Here is a 12,784-nt window from a genome sequence, read left to right on the forward strand (position 1 = left end):
TCTTGATGACTGCTATAACAATCTGAGTGGGGGATATAGTTCAGTGGGAGATTGTTTGCCTAACATGTATGAGCCCTGAGTCTGGTCCCCAGCACTGAAATTAAAAGAAACAAGTCTTAAAAATGCTGAAAAAACTTGATGAAGATTCTCACAAAGAGAGAACATGTGTGGTTAGGGGATACAATATTCAAACCAGAAATGAGTTGCACACTAATTCCTGGAAACCGTATCAGGAACTGAACAGAAGTATTATGGAATTTTTTTTTTTTTTTTTTTTTTTTTTTTTTTTTTTTGGTACTGGGGATCGAACTCACGACTGGGTGCTTGCGACTGTGTGAAAGGGTGTTGATGGCTAGATCAAAACATATGTCCTCTATATATGAAAGCTTTTGGAATCCACATAAAGGATATGTAAGCTCATGGTGGCTCATGCCTGTAATTCCAGCATTTAGGAGGTTGAGGTGAGAAGAATGCCACAAGTTTGAGGCCAGCCTGAATTACAGAGTGAGTTCAAGACCAGCCTGAAGGACGTAGACTCCATTTCAAAAAAAAAAAACCAAAACAACACAACACAAAACAAAAAAGGATGGACTGTTAATCTAAATTTAGATCAGATCAGGTTTCCTAAAAGAAATACCATTTAGATTTAATTTACTTAGATTAATAGAATTTATTGGAAGGCAGAGGGGTGGATCTAGGTATAGCAGAAAAGGAATATTCAAAGTTAAAAAAATACATTAATATGGGAAGGTGTGGAAGTCAGAAAGCATGGCATGTTTAAGCAACTATAAAAATTTATATTCATGAAAGATAAAGTTAAAATGCTGGTAATAGTGGAGAGAGTAGGAAAATGTGTGTGTGTGTGTGTATAGAGATGAGAGGAGAGATAAGGGTGGAAAAAGATGAGGTTGGATCATTTAAGGCCATGTAAGTAGTAAAGGGATTTTAGGTTATTGAGTTTTGACTTAAGGGTTAATTATATTTATACTTTAGATAGATATAATACTACTGGAATAGTGCAAAGATGAACTAATATTCTTAAGGGCTCACAGTGGACCATATAATGTAAATTATTTTTATGTGCTATTTTACTTAATTGGAACTTATTATTATCCTTGTTCTATGAATTAGAAATCAGGTTTCCAAAGAGTAAAAGCTTCAGAAGATTACATGATTAAAAAGTAGTTGAGCTGTTCTTGTTTTTGGACTGTGTTCCCTCCTTCAAAACCTATTTTAATTTCAGCTTTCTATTTCTTAAATTCATCCTAAAAATGAATTTAATATGTTAAACATTTGGTGTACAATTCAGTACTTAAAAAATTTATACCAGAGGCTACCAGTCACTTGTAGGAAAAAAAATCCAAATTTGTGTTTAATGTAAAATCTCCCTTAAGAATTTAAAGTATAATGTAGTGTGGAAGGTATTAGTGATGAATTAAGGAAAAAAACAAAATACAACAAATTATTAAGATTTCAGCTCACTTACTCAGTTTTCCAGATAAAAAAATCAAGTTGGAATTTTTTTTGGCTGATGTATAATTTCATTGCAGTTCTTTTTTTCCGGTCATACTTAGTTCAAATATTGTTTCATTCACACTTTTCCTGTCTTAGCTTCAGTTTGCAATAATACCTATCCTTTCTGACTAAATTGTTACAAGGTTCAGATTAACAAATGTATGTGAAAGATATTTGAGGTATTATAAACATTTACATACAAGACAGTTATTAAAAATTGAAGCTAACACAAGGAAGTCTGATAGAATATTTGATATTATTTGATAGAATACTCTATATAATGTATATATAATATATATAAATATATAATAGATTTGATTTATAGAAGAATGATCTTAAGGTATCAGTGAAGAACACTGATACTTAAGTAATAATAAGATTATTTTTTCAATTGGCATAATTATATTTATGGCATATACACTAATATTTTGATATATGTATATTGTGATACAATTAAATCAAGCTGGTCAACATATTCATCACTTAGATGATTTGTTTTTAAAAAAGGACACTAAAATAAATTGGGAGACCTGAATAACTATGTTTTGTAGAAATATGTCTAAGTTTTATAATTTCATTTCTAAAAGATACAGAAGAAAATTGGATTCTGTTAACGTTTTTAATCTGATGTCAAATACCTTTTAGGCTCGAAGCATTGAATGTGAAGTTTTAAGAAAAGATAAGCAAATGAAGATACTAGAAAACAAGGTATTTCCTAATTGTAAAAAATGTTCGAGAGTATAAAATTTTAAGTGTATGACTGAAAGGCCAGTCTTTTTATTATTCTTTGTGAAGAAATTCACTTTTTCCATTCATGAACATCTCTACATACTTACGTAAACTTGACCTTACACATAACAGTCCTCTATAAAGTGTACTTTCAAGAATTCTGATCTCTAACAAACCAATTTTTTTCTGAGAATTCTTATAAATAAAATTGTTTGTTTCTGTGCACACAGATTTTCTAAAAATGAATTGTGATCGCTGAAGACCTTTTCAAGAATTTCTAGTCATTCTTCCAAATCCATTTTTAGTATCTTTAAACGTTGAAAAGGAAAGAATTATTTTAGGAAAAAGTCATATAATAATAATAATTAGCCTTAATTTTGAAGATGATTTATATTTAAAAGCGGTGGAGACTTAAATATCTTTTAATTTTCATTAGCTTATGCAGAAAGAAGAGTGGGATGGTTAGAATGATACGGGGCAATCAAAACATCCAAAGTTAATGCTTCTCATATCATTTTAGTGTGAATATGCACATATTTGGACTGTGTAGTAATGTCAGTAAAGGTGAATTTTAGGAAAAGGTAGCAGCAAAAGGCTTTAATGACTTAAAGAATAGGGGACTAAAAAAACATGCAACATGAGCTCTGTCTGGCAGAGTAATAATTTTGACGATGCCTTATATGATATTCTTTAAATTTGAACATTTATTTGGTGAGAGCAAAAATCCCTGGTTTTCTGTTAATAGTTTTAAATTTCAGTTAAATTTTGCATTGTTAGAAATTGTAGTTAGTTTTTTCCTGAAGCTTCTCAGCTATCTTCTATAGTCTCCCTGTTTAAACAAATAGTTTTTAAGTCTTTAATTTCTTTAAATATAGTAAGCACAGTGGATCACCAAAATTCACTGGAGTTATATTCCTAGAGCATTTTCAAATTATGAAAAATGGCATTAATTCAGAAATGATAAAAAATACATATAAATGTCTGTTTTTATGTAAGTCCTAAATATGCTAAGTCTCCCACAGATATGTCATTTAACCTAATAAAATACTGTATTAATAAAGCCTTAGAAGATGCAAGGCATTGTGGTGGCATCTTAAGGAGCCTAAGATTTTAAGAAGAACAAAACTGAGAGCCCATGAGATCACTATATGAGTACAGCAACCTGTTATGATGTGGAAATGCTGGAGCATCTGCTAGATAGGAGTTATACGGCAGCAGCCAGTTAGTACAAAGGAGAACTGGATAGTGCTTTTGGATTGGCTACTTGCAAACCTCCCAGCAAAAAGAAAGAAAGAAAATTCTGAGGATATTTGCAGTTTCTGTAAAATTGTGGGTGTTACCACACGCTAGGTTCTAAGGAAAAGTCTGCAAATGACTCATGCCTCAAACTCTGAACTACAACTTTGTAGGGAATATACTGTATATGTATTGTATAATCCATGTCTGCTAATACCAGTATCTGAAATCTTTTTAGGTCTGATTTTGTGCTTGCTTTTTGTTTTTGCCTGTTGAGCCTTATTTTTGAAATTTTTATGATTTTTTTGGAATTTTGTATGTTGGAATTCTTTAGACCTGTGAGGAAGTTAATATCTCTTCCAGAATGCTTTTTTGCAAGCACTACTAATAAGAGGCCATTTTAAATTAATTGCTTAATTTTAATTTTTTCTGAATTATACAAGAATTCAGCCTATAAAACTTTATAAGGATACTTTATAGTTTACTGATATTTCAGGGAGGATTTTTATTCCTTTTACTCAGTTCCAAAGACTGAGAAGTTCCCTTACTGTATCCTTCTCTGTGGAAAATTTGTTTCTTGTTTATCTTTTCATAGACTCTTGAGTTTCTGAGTTAATGCTGATTTGTCTTCCTGTATTTTTTGCATTTTTGCCTCATGTCTCTTATCTTGCTTGGAATTATGCAGATAATTCTAAGAACAAACGAAGGTTTTGTTATTAGCCTGAAATCTTAGTATCACTTTAATGTGATAAAGTAATCAGATTCCTTACTTTTTAGTCTTTTATGTTAAAATTATTATTATTAGGAAGCTTATTCTGGGGATCTTAATAGCTTTTCTGTCAAAAATGCAAACATTTTATTTTTAAAGTAAATACAATTATAAACAAAAATTTTTACCGGCTACTATATTTTTACCAAATTTGTATGAAAACCAGTGAGAGATTTATTGCTTTTTAAAAGTTTTTATTCCTTAGTTTCCTTTTGAATTTTCTGGAAAAGACCATTTGTAGGCTTGAGAGTTACAAAATTTAGGTAACATAAATCACTTGTAAACAAACAGCAGTACAATGTAATATTCAGTTTCTGTTAGAATATAATTATCTGAGTGCTGCATGGAAAAATATTTTGTTCTAATGGAAGAGATTTAAGGTTTTTCCAGTGAGATTCCTTTTACTTTGGCAAAAATTCGAAAAATTTTTATATATATGATACTTTAGGACCCATGATTTTATAATACTTTAAACATTTTTGGGCCATCTGCGAATCAAGTTCTGAATGTATACCCAGAGGAAAATTATCTCACAAAGTGAGATACTAAAAAGTGGATTGGTTGGTATTTTAATAAAAGGAAATAAAGTTTAATGAGGAAGATAGTGTGTCATATTATTTTTCTTTCATAATATAATAAGCTTCTCAGAAATGAGAAAGGGAGAAAAAATGAGTAATGAAGAAGACAAATTATTCTTAGCTCTGGTAGCTGCTTTTCACAAGCTATTTAATAATTTAGCCTTCTGTATATGGTTGACCACAGAACATATTTACTTAAAATAGATGTTCTCATGTTATTTAAATAGATGAATAACATCTCAAATTTGTATTGTGAAACTTCGTTAAAATATTTAACTTTACGTTTTATGTTAATGGAGTTAACACAAGACTTTATATAACATCTTTATTAGTCTAAAATCATTTTGTCTAGAATTTTGATAACTAATTTCTCATTTTGTAGTGTAACAATTTAAGGAAACAAGTTGAAAATAAAAGCAAGCATATTGAAGAGCTTCAGCAGGAGGTAGGTACTATTTATAACTGTTCTCAACATCAAAATAATATTTTTGCCTTAGTTTCAGAAAATAATACTTTTAGCCGGGCATGGTGGCTCACGCTTATAATCCTAGCACTTGGGAGGCTGAGGTGGGAGGATCCTTATGAGTTGAAGACCAGCCTGGGCTACAAAGTGAGCTCAAGGCCAGCCTGAACTGCATAGCGAGGCCACGTCTCAAAAAAGACAAAAAAAATAAAAAAAATAAAAAAATAAAAGAATAATACTTTCTGTTACTAATTTAAATCTGTGACAGTTATGTAATTTTAAATTACTAAGTACTGAATATTCTCTATTTTTGACTTGTTACAGAATAAGGCCTTGAAAAAAAAGGGGACAGCAGACAGCAAGCAAATAAATGTTTATGAGATAAAGGTATTTAACTATTTTAATTTTTAAAAAACATACACGAGAATTTAGAAATTTTATATCACATTTTTATATCATAACAGTTACTTTCAAAGATTATTATTTTTTTGGGTTGAGATCAGTTGTAGCTGTGATACAGTGGTCATCTGTAACCGCTTTAAAAATTTATGTGTGCATTCTTTATTTAAATTTTATTTTAAAGAGAATAAGGCAAAACAAAACAACAAAGCAAATCAGAACAGCCATGCAAGCATGTGTTGCTTCAAAACAAGACAACAAGAAATCAAAAATGACTACCATAATCTCTTTTATTTTCTTTGAAATAAGTTGTCTATACCTTCACACAATAATATCAAACATAACAAAAAAGTATAAAACCATTCAAAAGAATGGAAGCATTACAGGACTTCAAAACCAGATAACAGAAAATGAACAGTGGTCACCATAAATGTCTCATTTTCTTCAGAATAGTTGTCCATACAGTCACACATAATAAAATCAAAACACAACAAAATAAAACCAAACAAAAGAATAAAAGCACTATAGGACTTCAAAACAAAATAATAGGCAATGAAAAGCATATAGAACTTCAAAACAAGATGAAAGGCAAGTCAGCAATGGCTACCATAATGTCTTGTTTTCTTCAAAATAATTAACAAATCAATTAAACAAATGAAAGCATTATGGGACTTCAAAACAAGATAATAGGAAACCAACCATGATTACCATAATACATCCCATTATGTTCAAAATAGCTGTCCATACCATCAGACAGTAAAATCCAACAAAACAAGAGAACAAAAACAAACATAACAAAATTGTGAAGACAATACAAGAGTTCAAGACAAGACAATAAGAAATTAACATTGGTTACCATCTTCCTCTCCTGGGTGTTTACTCTCTTGTCACTTTTATAATATCTGTTGTGCTTTTTTGGAACACACTCCTTTTATATATGCTAGGGTTCATCCATGTGAGTTCAACCATTTTACTCATGAACATGATCTCCAGTTGCATCCATTTATCTACAAGAGCCTCGAGATTATTGTACTTTATAACTGGGTAGCTTTCCATTATATGAAAATACCATATTTTTCTTATCTATTCTTTGGTTGATGGGCAAGTTACCCTTGCTTTTTTTCTGGTCTCCTGTCACATGGAACAATTGTTTTCTCTCCTATGATTTTTAGTCTATGAATTTTCTTTCAAGTTAGATATATTTCTTTTTTGTATTTTTGAGACAGGGTCTCATTATGCAGTTCAGGTGAGCCTTCAGCTTACTTTATAACACAGACTGGTCTTCAACTCACAAAGATCCTCCTGCCTCAGCCTCCCAAGTGCTAAGATACAAGCTTGTTCCACCACACTGGGCTTAAATGTATTTCTGGTATGTAGTATATTGATGGATCTTGTTTCTTGATCCACTCTCCCTGTGTTTATTTTTATTGCTAAATTTAGGCCATCTACATTAATGGTTACAGCCAGCATACATTGATTTGTCTCTGTCATGCTATCCTTCTGCTGTTGGCCCTCCACTTTCCCCTTCATTCAATTTCCTGTCCTGTTTGGTGATCCTCCTCTGCTGCTGTTCTTGGAACCATGATCATCTTCATCTCTTTCTAGAATATTCTTTAGGGTATTCTATTCATTCGCTGTAGGGTTGGTTTGTTAGTTGTGAATTCCTTCAGTAGTTCTTTATCATGGAACTATCTTATTTTTTCATCAATTTTGAAAGATAGCTTTTCAGGGTTCATCAATCTGGGTTGGAAGTTGTTTTCTTTCAGGATCTGAAACACTTCGCTCCAAAGTCTTCTTGACTTGATGGTTTTGTGTTGAGAAGTCTGCCATGATACTGACTAGTGTTCCTTAATAGGTGATCTGTTTCTCTTCTCTTAATAGCCTTTAATATTCTGTTCTTGTGCTAAATTTCTGGGATCTTGATTATTACACATCTGGGTATAGATTTACTTTGGTAATGGTTAGGTGGAGTTCTATATGTCTCACTTATCTGCATGCCAGATCCTTTCCCCATATTTGGGAAGTTTTCTGCTATTACTTCTGTAAATAGCCTTTTTATTCCATTTGTGTTGACCCCTGCTTCTTTAGTGATACCTATCACACTTCCATTATGTTTCTTTGTGTCATCTTATAGCCATTGAATTATTTCCCAGTCCCTTGTTATTTTTAAGAGATCTTTCTTTACTTGATTTCTAGCTTCAATCCTGACTTCAAAGTTTGAAAGTCTATCTTAAGTCTCTTTAAGCATTTTTGCCAGCTTTTGATGGACTTTTTTCCATTTTGTTCCATGACTGTATCTTTCATTCTTTGTCTGTGTGGGCTGGGAGTCTGAGGTTGCAGTTTGCTTCTTTGTCTTGATATTCTCCTAAGTTCCTCTCAGGAAGTTGTTTGTGGGGCCTCAGGCACTTTCTTCATTGGCAGCCCCGAAGGCACCTGGGTTTGTTTGATCCCAGGTTTACAGGGAGGTAGCAGGTTATGGGGTAGGCTTCTCTAAACCTGGAAAGCTACACTGGGACTTGCCTCATTACCAGGGGTGCATGGTAGTGAACTTCTCTCAACCTCTGTGTCTACCCTGGGACTCCAGCGATGGTGGCAGGCACACAGGGATGTGTTTGTTGATTTTTTGTGGGTGATGGTTGCCCAAAGGAAGCAAGAGACTCCAGTGGTGGCCTACAGGTGAATGGAGCTTACCTGACTGTATGTCCCTGCTCCTGCTGGCAGCCCACAGAAAGCAAGCCTTTTGGTGGTGGTGGCCAGCAGGTAGAGGCAGATCTTTCGGTTTTCTCTGACTACAATAGAGATATATAATAATGAAGATAACCAGAAAGATGTAATAATCATGAATATGTTTGTACATACTGTAGTGAAAAGACTTCACAATACATGAGGCCAAAACAAACAAAAAACCCAACTAGAATGAGCAATATACAAATCTATAACTGTGGTTGGAAATTATAAATTTCTTAAGTCTTTAAAATTCTTTAGGTGTATAGAAAATTTGAATGGCACTTTCAGATCCCTTGACTTAATTGATATTTATAGAACTCTAAACTGAAAGCTATAAATTCCGTAGAAGTTATAGTTAGAAAGTTTAACAAAATAGAACAAAGGCAGGGATATGAAACAAATCCCTATACAATTCAAAAGACTGAAGTCTCACAGAGTATATATTCCCTTTCTAACATAGAGTGAAATTAGAAATAACTGTAAAATATTAGAAAGGCTTGCCTATTTGGAAATGAAACATTACACTAGAAAATAATTCATAGGACAAAGAAAAATCAGAAGTTTTTTAAAATGATAAAAATAAAACTTTGTAGAATGCAACTAAAGGAAATTTATAAATTTAAATGTTTAGAAAAGAAATGATCTAGGTTTCCATTTAGAAACTTAAAGGGCCAAATTAAATCCACAGAACATAGATAAAAATAATATAGGAAAAAACAAAATAGAGACAAAAAGAAACAAGAATTTATTTTTTCCAAGTTAAGTTGATTGGCTTCTGGCACAGAGAAAGAGAGAGACAGTGAGAGAGAGACAGGGAGAAATGAAAGAAAATTTTCAGTATAGATGCTACAATCATTAAAAGGATAGCAGGGGAGTGCCACAGAAGAGTTCCTAATAGATTTGAAATTTAGAGGCAAAGTTATTATGAAATTTGTCATCAAAAATGTATATAATTTAGAGCCTAAGCTGGATATGGTGCTGCATGCTTGTAAACCCAGCAGCCTGGGAGACTGAGATACAAGAATTACATCTAATGTGGGCAGTGTAAGTCACTTAGGGGGCCCCTGTTTGAAAATAAAAATAGTTGGTGATGGAGCTCAGTGGAAAGATCTTGAGTTTGATCCTCATTTCCACCAAAAAAAAAAAAAAAGAGAAAAATCTGGACAGTTTCACTGGTGAATATTATCAGATGGTTAAGGAAGAAATAATGCAACTTTCCCACAAATTCTTCGAGAAAAATACAACAGTGAGAACAATCTTTATTTTTTGGTACCAAATGCCAATTAAGATAGTCCAAGAAAATTATAGAACAGCATCCCTATGAATATAGATATAAAATCATTAATAAAATTTTAGTAAATATATTTCACTAATATATTAAACAAGTGAGATTTATCTTAGCAGTGTAAAGTTATTTTAAAATTTGAAAATGGTATAATCAGTGGAGTATAGCACTATTCTGTCATGGAGAAGGATAGTTTTGAGTCATAAGGAAAATGGATGGACTCAAAATCATAACCTTAAGTGAAATACCTAAATATGACACATAAGCTTAAAATTTGCAACATTTCTTTTATATGAGAAACCCAAAATATAATGAGCAAAATAAAACATAGATAATAAGCAATATGGAGGCAGATCTTTTGCAAAAGGAAAGGGGACCAAGAGATGAAGGGAAGAGTATGGAAGGTAAGGGAAAAGGAATTAATTATGTACATATGCCAGCTTCTCATAAAGAATATAATTGTGTACTGCAAATATATCAACAGAAAAGCATCATTAGGAAAATGAATAGACAAGGTATAAAAATTAAAAAATACTGATGAGACATTTTACTTGACTAATGATATATATTGCAAATACATAAAGAACTCTTAAAACTCAATAATAAAAAGACAAACATCCTAATTTAAAATTGTTGAAAGAAAACAACCCTCATAAAAAAATGGGCAAAAGACTTGAATAAATGTTTTTCTAAAGAAGAAATACAAATGGTCAATAAGTGTATAAAGAAGTACTTGATAATCACTATCACAAATGAAAGTTGCAGTGAGATGTCATACTCATTGGAATGGGTATTAAAAAATAGCAAGTATTCATGAGGTTTAGAGAAATTGGAATCCTTGAGCACTATTGATTAGAATGTCGAATGATGCAGTCTCTGGAAAAGTATTGTGGTTTCTCAAAAGATGAAAATAGGAATTTCCATATGTTGTATAATCTTCAAAATTGAAAGGGACTTGAAACAATACGTGTGAACATACATTAATAGTTTCAATATTCACAGTAATCAAAGGTTGGAAGCAATCCAAATGTATTGATAGATAACTGGATAAATACAGTGTGATTGTATTTATACATACATGCATACATTCAGTTTTTAAGAAAGGAAATTTTGAACTTCAAGCACATTGAGTGAAATAAGCTAATCACAAAGGGCAAATATTGTATAATTCTGTTTCATGAGATACCGAGAATAGCCAAATTCATAGTGACAAGTAGTTGCCAAGAGTTGTGATGCCATGGGAAGGGAATATTGCTTAACTGGCATGTTGTTTCAATTTTGCAAGACTTTGAAAAGAATTCTAGGGATTGGTTGTACAGCAATATGAATGTATTTAAAAGTACTGAATTGTTTTGAGCAGCTTTAGTGACTTGGTGAGACCTGTTTCAAAATAAAAAAATGAAAGAATTGGGGATGTAATTCATTGTGAAAGACTTTGTCTCAACCCTGGTACTACAGAAAACAGTCAGACAGACAGACAAACAAAAAAGAAAAGTTTCTTTCTGAGTTGTGCAGTTAAAAATAGTTAAGATGAAAAATTTTGTTAGATATTTTCCACATTAAAAGATTAAAAAATAAGCATAAGACTTGAATAAATACAAAGGAAAATACACAGTTGACTAATGAATATATGATACAATATTGAACATCTTTAGTTAAAAGATAAATGAAAAAAATAAATGAAAGATAAATAAAAATAAATTAGGATACTGCTAATCATGACTAACTACCTAATATATACAAGGCTCAGTGCAAAATGAAAGTGTGAGACACAGAGAGAAAAAATTATTTAAGATGTCAAAAATGTGGCGATAGAACATGAAAGTAAGTGATAGGCTGTGACTCATACCTATCATGCTTGGCCCTGCCCACAAGAATGGATAAAATTAAAAACAGTCAATGAGCCAGGTATGATGGTACATACCTATAATCCCAGCACTAAGGAAGGATGAAGCAAGAAGGTTAAAATTTGAACCTGCCTGGACAATTTAGCTACTTAGTGAGACCCTATTACAAAAAAGGTACTGTCAGCAAACCTTAGTGATGATATGAATTAATCAGAACCTGCATACATTTGTGTAGAGGTATAAGATAATATAATTACTGTACAGTGGTACCTTGGCTCACAAATTTAATTTGTTCTATGATTTTGGAAAAGATGGCCACATTTATGTTTATGTGGGAAAGAATGGCCGTAGTCATGTTTGTCACCCTATACAGAATTTGCAAACAAAAGCAAAATTTTGCCAAATGTTTCTGTTTGAGAACCAAATTATTTGCAAAGAAAACAATTTATGAACCAAGGTACTACTGTGCTTTGGAAAATGGTTTAGTGTTCTTTTACAAAATTGAACACGTGGCTGGGTATGGTGGGACATGCCTATAATCCCAGCACTTGGGAGGCTGAGGCAGGAGGACTGCCATGAGTTCAAGGCCAGCCTGAACTGTATAGCAAAATCCTGTCTCCAGTACCTCAAACCTCCAAACCAATAAAATCCCCCCAAATTGAACAGGTATCTCCATTACTTGACAGTTCTTCTCCTGAACATTTGTTAAGAGAATTTAAAACATGGCGTCTAAAAGCTTCATAACAGTAATGCTTATAACACCTTTATCCACAGCTATAAAACTGGAAAAGATTCAAATATATGAGAACAGGAAACTGTATAAGCATTGACAATTCTTTTCCTGTACATATGTTAAAAGAATTGAAAACATGGACCACTAAAAGTTTCATACAGTAACGTTTATAGAACATTTATCTGTAACTAAAAACTGCAAAAGATTCAAATATCTGTTAACAGGAAACTGCATAAACAAGCTAGAAATATATACTTCATGGAATACTTCTCAAAGATAAGATCTATTGAGACCTGCAGAAACATGGATGAGTTTTTTAATGTGCTAACATAATCTGTATCTGAAATAATTAAAGGCATAATTCTAAGTTTATATTAATGATTATTAATGTTAATTCATATACAAGAAAGTAGTTTGGCATGATTACAAATGACAGAGCCAATGTTTTTATTTAAAAAGGAAAGCAAAACAAAAAAGGGTAGAAGTGATAAGGAATTTCAAAC

General features: G+C 32.1%; 1 protein-coding gene across 11 annotated transcripts in view; it reads left to right on the forward strand.

Moving 5' to 3' along the window:
• Nucleotides 1-12,784, forward strand: part of Sycp1 (synaptonemal complex protein 1) — a 116,066-nt gene that overhangs the window by 55,268 nt on the left and 48,014 nt on the right. For all 11 annotated transcript variants that reach the window (XM_063255909.1, XM_063255918.1, XM_063255922.1 and 8 more), the window contains 3 exons: nucleotides 2,161-2,223; nucleotides 5,210-5,272; nucleotides 5,615-5,677. In XM_063255909.1, coding sequence (XP_063111979.1) covers nucleotides 2,161-2,223; nucleotides 5,210-5,272; nucleotides 5,615-5,677 — 189 coding nt within the window. The remainder of the gene's footprint in view (nucleotides 1-2,160; nucleotides 2,224-5,209; nucleotides 5,273-5,614; nucleotides 5,678-12,784) is intronic.

This window comes from Cavia porcellus, unplaced genomic scaffold, assembly GCF_034190915.1.
Source record: "Cavia porcellus strain 051 isolate PalLab524CR breed Dunkin Hartley unplaced genomic scaffold, mCavPor4.1 scaffold_1, whole genome shotgun sequence".
NCBI lineage: Eukaryota > Metazoa > Chordata > Mammalia > Rodentia > Caviidae > Cavia > Cavia porcellus.